At 40.9% G+C, this 12,166-nt stretch overlaps 1 protein-coding gene across 9 annotated transcripts in view; it reads right to left on the reverse strand.

Moving 5' to 3' along the window:
• ATP2B1 (ATPase plasma membrane Ca2+ transporting 1) overlaps nucleotides 1-12,166 on the reverse strand; it is a 57,586-nt gene that overhangs the window by 33,884 nt on the left and 11,536 nt on the right. For 8 of the 9 annotated variants that reach the window (XM_072146541.1, XM_072146540.1, XM_072146545.1 and 5 more), the window contains exon 2: nucleotides 430-864. In XM_072146541.1, coding sequence (XP_072002642.1) covers nucleotides 430-628 — 199 coding nt within the window. In that variant the 5' untranslated portion in view covers nucleotides 629-864. Of the gene's footprint in view, nucleotides 1-429; nucleotides 865-12,166 lie in introns of those variants that run through there. The other variant, XM_072146549.1, reaches the window with a different exon arrangement.

Raw genomic sequence — 12,166 nt, forward strand, 5'->3', positions numbered from 1 at the left:
CATAACACTTCCACACGGTGCTGTGCGCCCATTGCCGCCTATGGGGGACGTATATAAGCAGTGTACATATACGTCCCCATAGGGCAGTGTGAATGTAGCCTAAACTAGACGAGAGGGAAGGTCCAGTTCTCATCTCTATTCACTTACGTGCCTCATTTATTGTGAGCCAAAACTAGAAGCAGCTGAACACACCTTAAGCGATAATGGAAAGACTCACCTATTCTGTGTGCTACACCACTTCTGGCTCTGGTTCACAATAACTGATACAAATAGGTGAGAAACTAACTGAGATGTGAACTGGGCCCGAATCAAAACTGTAAGCCAGAACACGTCTGCGGCAGTTCCCATTTACCACTATTATACCAGAAATCAGGTACTGAATCGTGAACAACTTATAGCGAGTACAAATGACAAGAAACCGATCATTACCTTCATGCGGTGAGGTTTTCAACCTACTACAAATACCATAGACGTCTCCATAACAATCTTGTATTTTCTGTAATGCATCCATTGATCGCAATTCCATAAGAGCCCTAAGCTCTTCCAGCGTGATCCCAAAGTCACCACCATGATTTGCTTCATTTATGGAGTTTTTTACTCCACTATATGCAACTGAATTGTTTGCCATTTTTGCCACAGACAATCCCTTGGATTAATCAAATGTCTCGATGGGTTCAGGAAATCCAGCAGTGCAGTGCTAGGGTCTTCTGCCAAACAGATGAGACAATCCCGGGTGATGAATCTACGCCAAATTCATGTTAAAGGGATCTTCAAAGAAAACCGTAAAGGGGACTTTCACAAAGGTGTCTTGAATACTGTTCCATGGTAAACTTCTTCATTTCATATAACTGGATCCAGAATTCACTATGAAAGAGAGGAGACAGGTTACACTCAATACAACAAGCCTTCCACAGAGAAAATGTCTGTACTGCGGGTGTTTATAGGAAGAGACAAGGTCATCACAGACACTAAGTGCTTTACAGTCCATGTCTTCAGTAAGACTTTGATTAAGAATCTATTTATCTCTGTACAAGCGGAATGTTCCCAGTCATATTACCAGGCTCCACAATCACAAAACATCAGTGGCTTCTTTTCTGCCACAAACACCAGGGCTAGACTAGAATATTCCATACCCAAGGCACTGGAGATTACGCGGCTACACACTTCCAAACACAGGTCTGGTTTACTAGACCTACATATAACCCCATCATGACCAAAGCAGAGAATCATTTACTTTTCTTTTATTTCACAAGTCATGAACATTGATTGTTCCAATGCATATAAAAAGGCAAAAAAAAAAAAATGCTCTTTTTGTATCTACAGACCTGTGTCTCCATGGTAACAAACAAACCAACCATGTAATACTCTGATCATATAGATCCATGACATGTATTGCTCCATAAGATACACTTGCTACGTTTGTAAGCAGCAGGGGGTGGAGTAACAGCAATATCCAAATAATAATGTTTTCTCGATTACCACGGACACACATTAGTTTGCACTGCAGCGTTAGACACTAAACGCTAAACTACTTGTATTTTCTGTACTTAAATGGTTGGTTGAATAAGAAAATGAATAAAAAGTGATCTTTAAAAGCGGCCTTGTGTGCAATGCTACCTAAAAAGATTATGTGTACAACCTATATAGTAGACCCTTCCTTTCAAAATTCAATGCATTAAAACTGCACATTTCTGCTTCTACTAACTGTTTTTGAAAAGATTAAAGGGAACCTGACACCATCTTTTTCACTACTGCAGCTAGTGACCAAAGACAGTGCTACTGTTCCCCAGAAAAGACTTTATAACCTTGCATTTGCTTGTTGAATGGCGGATTTGTTTTGCGAACTCCGCCAGCTAACTGCACACGTACAACTACGCTATGTACCTTAGTGTTGCTAAGTAGTGAATGCGAGTAAACAACGACCAGAGCGCAGGTGCTGAAAATCCTCTGGCCAGACAGATGACGTCGCTGGAAGGGAGGCGTAGGAGTGAGGATGAGAGCGACGTTGTATACACCCCATCCAACTCGCTGTATCTGAGGTAAGATTATAAAGTCTCTTTTCTGGGAATCCGTAGCACTGACTTTTGAGTCAGAAATAGATTGCCATTAGGTTACAAGGCTGCTATGGGTCACTGGTTGCAAAAGCTAGTGACAGGTTCCCTTTAAACGGTTTTCATATTACTGCGTGAAGATCAACATGTGTTTCATGCACATTTCTACCACATTTGTCTGCACAATTGCCACTGTACTTCTCTAGGCAACACATTCCAACTGCAAAAAAATCTAGAGCAAAGGGAAAAAATATATATATTCTATGGACTGCCCGAATGAGGTCTTCGTTGAGGAGAAAATGCTGCAGTATAACTATAGCAAAACCCACAGCAAAAGGTGCTATTCTTCATGGTCATATGATAAAAAGCATCATTTTCTATACAAACTGGTACATACAAAGCAACAAACTGATATATTAACCCCAATATATAATGTCAAATGCAGATGTGTTTATTAGATTCATGTCTTCAACAGAAGAGCAATATAGACTAAAAACAGTACAATAGGATTCTTGTGCCCAAAATATTCTAGTTGGCACCCTAAGGCCTGAAATTAAGTTTCTCTTAATCCTCACTTTTGATCACTTATTTTTGCCGATGCATGTTTCTTTTTTAATGTATTTGTTGCGTTAATAATGAATATTTATGAGACACAATGTACTTCTAAATACAACTGTCCTGCTACTGATCTCCACTCATACTACAAGAAACGCATGTCTAGTGGTAGCACTGAACAATGACAACAGCAGCCCCTTTGACAACAAGATCCAGTTGTCAATTTATTCATAAATAATTTGGAGGAATAGTAAATGGAACATTATATTGCTGAATAAAACGCATCCATTGCAGCCCAAAACTGGCCTCTGCCAAACAACGGTAAGACCAGGGACAGGCTGCAGAAGTCATGTGCTGCCAGCACTATACCTGAAAATGGTGACAGAAGAGCCAGACCAGAAAGAAGAAAAATTGGTTGGTTCGTGATCTTATACTCCAAGGGAACCTATAACCACATTTTTACAAATACAGCTAGTGACAGGTTCCCATTGAGCTTTATTAACCAACAGATATCCTTCTTTTAGCTAAAAACAAAGGGTTCCCTTATATTCCCCCCTAAATATCAAATTTATGTTAAATTAGCTGGAATCAGGGGGCGTGACCTGCTCTACAGGCCCCTCCGATCTGCTGCTCCTCATTATTCAGCACTTAATGTCATGTGACCAGGGTGATGTCATCTGAGATCCTTTCCCCCTAAAATTTGTCATTTCTACACCATGTATGCATCTTCTCACATAAAAACACAGCATGCCTCTATTGAGGATGAGGTGAAGTAGACGTCCAAGGAGAGATGCTGTGATTTCTTGTGGTCAGATACATACATGGGGTAGATATAGCAAATCTTAGGGGGAAAAGGACCTTCAATCATATCACCTGGGTCACATTAATGTAACAAGGCACTGTGTAAAAAATTGACAATATTTCCTAAAAGTAATCAGAACTTTATAAATCTGTAGTTGAATATTGGAAGATGGTTCAAAAATACAAGGTCCGTACAGCAGCATTTCGTAGCAGTGAGACCTGTCATTCAGGAACAAAGAGATAGGGCAGTGCTGGAGATTTGTAGAGACAGAGCTGTCAGTCAAAATAAGGGGGCGTGGTTCACTGACAGCCTGAGAGAAACCAGTCATGCCCAGGTTAAGAGACTCAAGTATGCCAATTTGCACATCAGAAAAAAATATTCGTAATTAGGGTACTGTGCCTCACTGGAAGTAAATTTTAAGTAATATGGCGGAGAACTTGTAACCTTTTATCAGCAGGCATTGTTGGTTTAGGGAATTAAATTATGGTGACAGGTCTGGTTTAAGGCTAGGCTACTTAAAGTTTTTTTTTTTTTTTTAAACCAGGTTATACTTTACTGGGATTATTCTATAAAGATCTTCACATCGATATACTGCTATGTTAAGTGTATCCAGCACATCTTAGACTCAATTCATTAAGTTTGTCAGCCTTTAGTGACAAACTGTTCCAAATGTGTCTAATTTAAGTGCAACTATTTTGGGATACAAATGACAAACAGCAGCAAGCAATGAATGAAGACACTATGGTGTATTGTACACAAGAAAGCCCTGGCAATACCATGTACACTGCATAGTGAGAACGGGACATGAGAAAATAACTGCGATTTACATGGATATTTCAAAAGCCAATGGTTAAGTAATTTTAAACCATTGCCTGTCCGAGATTAAGCCGCTGCTGCTGCTATTCTCTGCTAAGCATTTGACCTTCAACTGCACATTATCAGCAGTGAGCTCCGGCATAAGAAATGGCTCCCTAAATGATTATCTAAGGAAAGCTTCTTGCTTAATCTAATTAGTTCATCTCAGGCCTTACAAACCCATGTAGTGTGACGCTACAGAACATAGCAAAAATTAAGACTAACCCGTCCCAATAGATCGGCACAGATAATGATTCCATGTAAAGAAAGAAAAAAAGAAAATATCTCCCTAACACCGACCAGAAATGTCTCAGTTTCCAATAAAGTAACGGTCAAGTACCATAAATCCATTGATAGTCAATGTGTGGGGGCCCACTACATCAAGGAATACATCAATTAGATTGCGGTGGCACTAGTGGAAGGAGGATTCACGTTTAGTCTAGTGTACTATAACACACACACACATATATATATATACACATACGTATGTGTATGTATGTATGTATGTATGTATGTATGTATGTATGTATGTATGTATATATATATATATATATATATATACACACACACACATATATACATATATACATATACATACATACACATATATATATATACACATATATACACACATATATACACATATATATATATAGTTTGGTCTATTTGAAGCGAAAAACCTGGTAGCAAATGCACCAAATTCACACACACACACGAGCATACAATCCCTGAATTAATTGAACTTACTGGCAAGCCAGTAGTTGGGATTATTTCCCCATTTATGCCACCTCCACGCCAATAGGGGTGAAGATGGCACGCGGCCATTACCGTACTTGCAATAGCCAGCAAACTTTGACAAAGTGCACAGGTTGTGGCGTAATTCTGCCATAGCATTGTACACCGCCACGGCTGCCGGAGGCTGGAGGGGTATTCATCGTAGGTCATGTGATATGGAGATCCATTTTCTATGTCACTCAGCATCCTGTAGCTGGATATCTACAAGCAGAACAACTGCTCACAGAGTACTGTCTAGACTAGGAGTTGTACCATACATCAATAGGTAGCGGACAATATTTCCATTTTGCAACCCTCTTGCCTTCTTTAAGCTACAGTAAGTGCAGTCCTTGATAAGAGCAAAGTTGCTTAATACAGGGTGGAAAAAGACTGAAGTGTGCAATGGAAAATGTACAAATGAATAACCAACTCCACCCAAAACAAAGTTTAATGCAACAATAGCAACAGCTTGTACAGTAAGATTGAAAAACAAATTATTCTTGCCAGGGACAGCATAGTCTGCATAGGTGCAGTACATACTTCAGCCTGGAGGCAAGACGTTCCTGTACAAAATGACGCAGGGTAATGAATGCTCTAGGAGTCCTAAAGGCTTCTATAGTCTGAATGCTGAGGAGGCAGATTTCCTCACCATTATGTATGGACAATGTACAATCAGACCTGTCATACATTCAGTGCATCTTTACAGGGCTGTCACACAATATCTGTAGAAGTCTTTAGGTCCCAGTTGACATTTGATGCATAGGTTTATGAATAAACGTTGTGAAGTATTCTGCCTTCGTATTATTTGTTCTTTAAACAAGGTGCTACATAAAAAGTGGTGTCACAACACATAGTTTGGTATATTTGAAGCGAAAAACCTGGTAGCAAATGCACCAAATTCAATGGAGATATTAACAGTAGTGAATGCCAAGGTTGATCAAATGTCCAGGAAGGGGGCAGCTTGAGGCATCATGGATACAACCATGTCTAGAGGTCATGACTTAGGATGGAAACACAGCCCTGTGTGTGACGCCTTACATTGATATGGTTTCTGTAGTGGTGACTACATTGGATATAGGGCGAGAACAGTCTTTCTGCAGCAACCATACTTGACATCTTTGGCCAAATAGTGCTTAGACGACAGGTATGAAGCCAGAATCCTGATGTTATTAGAAAATGAGTATATCCCTCACTATACAAGTAAGAAGGATTGTAAGGCACGGACCAAATAAAGCAAAAGGTACACAGTATATGCAGTGCATTTCATTACTCTGAAAAACATTGTTCAACCACGTCCCTAATGGCATCTCTTTATAAGTCACAGTCTCAGGGGCTTGGAAAGTAACTATGACAGCTGCGTCACCAAGATTCACCTGTATGAGGAGCTGGAAAATGGTACATACAAGGAGGACATAATATGGTAACAACTATAGCTATACTCTAACCAGATTATATACTTGTATGTAGGGAGAGGGATCTCTGGCTGAATCCTTTTCACACAGGGCTTGTGTATGCTGCATTATAAAGCAGACACCTGCTGTTAACTGCTGGTACCGATCGTTATAGTTAACCTCTTAGGTGCCATGGTCAAACTTTTCCATAGCACCTAAAATTGATCGGTTGCCATGACAACTGTGAGCTCCTTAGACCTCATATACAGCATAATCAATTGAATGCTGTCATAAACCACCACAAAAAATTTTTAAATATAAAAATTATTCTGCATGGTGAAAAAATTTGTATTAAATAAAAAAAAAAATGTATCTCTGAAAATGTCCGCTGATGCAAAAAGAAAATAAAAATTGTTTAGTAACTGTTCATGCAAAGATATTTTTGAATTGTAATTTCCACCGCAGTAGATTCCGCAGAAAATTAAATTGTTCCACCAGAAGTACAATTTGTCCTATGATTAAAAAGCATTGCCTGTATGCCTAAATGGTTCCTGTCCATGGCTGCAATGTTTAAAAAAAAAAAAAATTTAAAAAAAGGAGACTTATAGGCAACTCACCAGATGTGGCTTCAATGAATATTGAGTACATATTAAGTAGTTACTTGCACTGCCCGGACTCCTAGTTCCCAATTGACAGGTCTCTGCTAGGACACGCTGCTAAGTGGAACATTTAGACCAACCTCTGTTTTACAATTGTGCACTTCATGTCATGGGACGAGGGTGATGTCATGCAATGTCCTGTTACATTTGTAAAGTAAAACCCATGTATGTATATGATCACATGAAATCACAGCAGACTACATAAAGGCATGCTGTAATTTTTTTTTTGTTTTTTTGTGATCAGATACATACAAGGGGGTAGATGTTACAAATATAACTGGGTAAAGGAATTTACATCACCCTGGTCACATGACCTGCTGAGAGGAGACATGGGGAGGAGATAAAGTTGAGTTTTTCTGCTGAGAGGACAGTGCAGTGTCTAATGGCTGTAAAAGTTAAAAAGCTCACAAATCATCTGTGGGTTGCTAACAGGGTAGTCTCTGATAAGTCAATGTTTCTGCTTGACTTGATGAACCAGTTTGAGTAACCACAAGATGATAATGGGGGCTGTGAAGTTTATCTTAACAAACCACTTTAGAATTAACAAACAATGACCATTCAATTTAAAGATGATACCGATCACCTGCTCAAAGGAGCAGGTCACAAGAAGAAAAATGATAAAAAAACCTCTGTGCGAACATGAATAGAAGAAAGTTGAAAAACCATGTTTGTGGGGCACAACACAATTCCTTATCAAATGTATAAGGGTACTGACAACCTTGTTAAGTTAATGGAACCCCCCACTGAAAATTAGGACCAACTAGATCTGTAAATTGTTAAATTTGTCAGAAGCAGCAAGAAAAGCAGGTATCAAACCATCACTAAAAACACATCCATGACTCGGGAGCACAGCACAAGTCTTCCTTTAAGCTAGCCATATACTTTACAAGTTTATTGGCCAAATCCGGCAATGTCTGGTTTAGCAGTCTGACTAATGTGTACGAGAGTCTCCTGACAGCAGATAAAGGGAGATATAAGAATGGAGACAATGCCTTACACATGTACTAGGGTGTGCTTTGTTCACAAGAAAGCTCCACATTACATTTAAAGTGGCAATTAATTTGGGGTACATGCACACAATCAGGAGCACATGTCAGTCTGCTGGAGAGGGATGAGCGCAGTTCACCCCTCCATAGAACAGCGTAGGGCCGGCGCTGTAACATTGGGACATGTCCTATATATTGTCATGTGTGATCATAGTGCAATGAAACAATGACTGTTCAGCGCACAGTGACATTGGCGTCATAGGGGACCAATGGGAACCAATATGTGGCCTCATTCGTGTGAATGAGCCCTTAGTCCAGTGGTGGCAAACCTATGGCACGGGTGGCAGAAGTGGCACTCAGAGCCCTTTCTGCAGGCACTCAGGCCATCGTCCAAGGACAGAGTTCACCAAACACCGAATCTTCCTGCAGTCCCAGGCATCTTAAGAGATGCTGCTCTCAGAGCTATTTTAAAGTGAAACTTTATTGGCTGTTTGGAACTGCGGGAAAAGTGAGAAGGTTTTGACAAAACTACATTATCTTTAGAGGTTCTCCTGCTGGACCTACCATTCATCCTGTACAGAGAGGCCCTGGAGAGAAGCTACAGTTATAGTTTGAATTTGCTTTCCTTCTGTCAACTGTATTGGTGGCTTTAGGGGACCTATACAATTGAAAGATGTGGAAGAACATGTAGCAATAAGTTATTGTATAAAATTCCATGCTGGCACTGCACAGTAAATAAGTGGATTTTGTTGTAATTTGGGCACTCTGTCTGTAAAAGGTTCGCCATCGCTGCCTTAGTCTGTATTATCTGTGTGGGAAAAATGCTAACGCAGACACATGAAGACCTAGTACATCACCTTAAGGCTACATTCACACTAACGTATGGGGGACGTATATACGGCCGACGTATATACGGCCGATATACGTTCCCCATACACTTCTATGGGCGCACGGCACCCTACGGGAGCGGTACGGTGCCGGACACACGTGTGGCACCGTACCGTTCCGTACCCGGGAAAAAGATAGGACCTGTCCTATCTTTTCCTGTAATACGCCGCCGTGCGCCATAGGTTGCTATGGAGAGGGGCAGGGGTGAGCTGCGCTCACCTCCTCCTCCTCCTCTCCCCGTACACTGCCGTTGCCCGCTACGGTATGGTACGGGTGGGCAACGGCAGTGTGAATATAGCCTCAGGCTACATTCACACGGACGTATAAAAACGGCCGTATACATACCGTTTTTTTACGGGTTACATACGGCCACATTCATTTCAATGGACAATACGTTCAACCATTTATATTGCCGTTTTTGACACTGGAGTGTACATACCGTATACTGGCCGTATAAAAATATAGAGCATGTCCTATTTTCTCCCGTATTTCAGTTCTGTATGCCCTTAAAGTCTATGGGCATGTATAAAATACGGGTTAAATACGTGCTGCATACGGATGAAAAACGTCACGTATTTATACAGAAATACAGCCTGTAGATACAGGACTGGAGAAATACATGTCCGTGTGAATGCAGCCTAAGTCAGTGGTGCATCAACAATTGTGCCCCAAAACTAGTAATAGACAACCCCTAGCATGTACTTTTCCATTACACATCTTCTCTGTGGAACCGCCACACATGGTTTTAGCGCACAGTAACTGATGCAAACCCATGACTAAAACACTCAAAAAGATCTCAGGCCCTGCGGTTGCATGGATAGTGCTTTTTAATATGAGGTGACAAAAATGCTGTTTGATTCATACACTAATGAGTAGGACTCCAAAATTTTCTGCTTGTGCATAGCCACCAAAGAGCTCCAAAGAGCACAGTGGTGCAAGAACAGTGCTGGAGAGTACATAAAAAAACCTGTAAGGTATTAGGATCCATTCAGAAAACCATATTCTGAATGGAACCCAAACCAAGCTAAACTACAACTGAAAGATTTGCAGCTTTTCCAGGTCTATGTTCCACTCGTTGATTTGGCTTTCCAATGCTGAAAGGAAAATACTGATCAGAAGTAAATCCGACCCCAACCTATATTCTGGTTGCTGCTTCTACAGATAAGGCACAGATGTGCTGACCAAAGGCAGAATTTTTTTTTTTTTAAGCAAATTTTCCAGGCTAATTCTTTTAGAAAAAAAAAATTAACTTGTTTATAAATGGCCTATTGACCTGACTGATATCCACATTATCTGTCCAAAAATCTAGCATGATTAACCAGGGACACCAACTCATAGATCCAGGCACAGACTGTAGAAATCTTCTTACATTTGTCATCCATGGCCTCCTTCCTTTTAAAATCAACTTTTGCTAAATAAGGCCTCTTGCACACTAGCGTTGCGTTTCACGTCAGGGTGCAATGCGTGAAAAACTGACGTTTTGGCTGCGTTTTTGTTCCATTTTTCCTTGGAGTAATTTGCGTTTTTGCGTTTTTCACGCGCGTGTTGTTAGCGTTGTTTTTGCGTTTTCGGCGCATTTTTGACGCGCGTTTCAATGGGAGACTCGAGCAGTTTTCAAAGGGACCATGGTTTGGGATTAAAATGTGTTATTTAATTGAAAAATAATGTCTTCTGATAATTTGCAAACATCTGCGATCTATTCTTCACTGTTCCGCGCGTATATTATCTCCCGACAATTTAGCAGATGTGAAGAACAGTGAAGAATAGAATAAAATCATTGTACACAGTGACCACAGGATCATTTAAGATAAAAACACAGTGCAGAATAGATTACAGATGTTCGGCACATCTGCTTACTTGTCGGGAGATACGCGCGGAACGGCGCGAACAAAATAGCATGTGAAGAACAATATATATGTGTGTGAAGAACACATTGCAGATGTTTAAATACATCTGCAATGTGTTCTTCACACATATATATTGTTCTTCACATGCTATTTTGTTCGCACCGTTCCGCGCGTATCTCCCGACAAGTAAGCAGATGTGCCGAACATCTGTAATCTATTCTGCACTGTGTTCTGCACTGTGTTTTTATCTTAAATGATCCTGTGGTCACTGTGTTCACTGTGTACAATGATTTTATTCTATTCTTCACTGTTCTTCATTGTGTTTTTTTATTTAAATGCTCGATCGCGAGCAGGGGAAATAATGTTATTCTGGTCACCTAGCAACCCTTACGTTTAAAATGCATTGCACTCGCATTGCACTTGCAATGATTGCGAGTGCAATGCGTTCTTGATGCATCTCCATAGACTTGAATGGGGCGTGAAAAACGCGCGTGACCCGCAAAAATAGAGCATGCTGCGATTTTGACGCGCGTGCAAACGAACGCAAGCACGCGCGTTAAAAACCACGCTAATGGAGAAAGACCCATTGAATACAATGGGACAGAGTGCAATGCGAGTTCTGAGCGTCAAATGCACGCGCAGAACTCGCGCGTGAAAAACGCCAGTGGAGAAGGGGCCTAAGTCAGAAGGGCTCTGGGTGTTACCAGAAGCCCTCTTCTGGAAGCTGTTACACAGGAACATCCCTCCTCCAACCATATACTGAAACTTCCTCTGCTGCAGTGAAATTACATCAGCCAGGAGCAGGGCGAGACCTTGTAACAATCTGTAAAGCCAGAGCACAGAAGGGCTAGGGTAGCCCCTCAGGCTCTTTAGCATAATTTTGAAGTAGACTTTGGAAGGAAGGCAGCCATGAGTAACAAATAAGAACATAGTCCCTGTGCCTGGATCTATGAGTAAGTGCCCCTAGCTTATACAGGCTTGATTTTGATGGTAGATTCCCTTTAAAGACTGTATATGAAAACAGAATGCAGGTATTCTTCACGTAAAATAGTATTTAACCCATGGATCTTTATTACAACACAATCTAATTTCAACCATTATGAGAAATGTTCTGAAATAGCTCAAAGACTTGGTTTAGGACTAAATCCATACAGTGCGTATGACCCTGCATAATAATGTGGCGCTCCTGCCGCCTTCTAATTGATTACAGATCGCAGTCAGAGGCGACACGTCCCTCACGTCACATAAATTGCTCCCTGGGGCCATTGTGCTGCCATTGTAAGCATGCACAACACAAGGCCCTGTCTGTGACTGCAATGTCACCCTAAAACAGGAAGCACCCGGCACCAGAGAGTAAC

The sequence above is a fragment of the Engystomops pustulosus genome, chromosome 4, assembly GCF_040894005.1.
Source record: "Engystomops pustulosus chromosome 4, aEngPut4.maternal, whole genome shotgun sequence".
In the NCBI taxonomy this organism is placed as follows: Eukaryota; Metazoa; Chordata; class Amphibia; order Anura; family Leptodactylidae; genus Engystomops; species Engystomops pustulosus.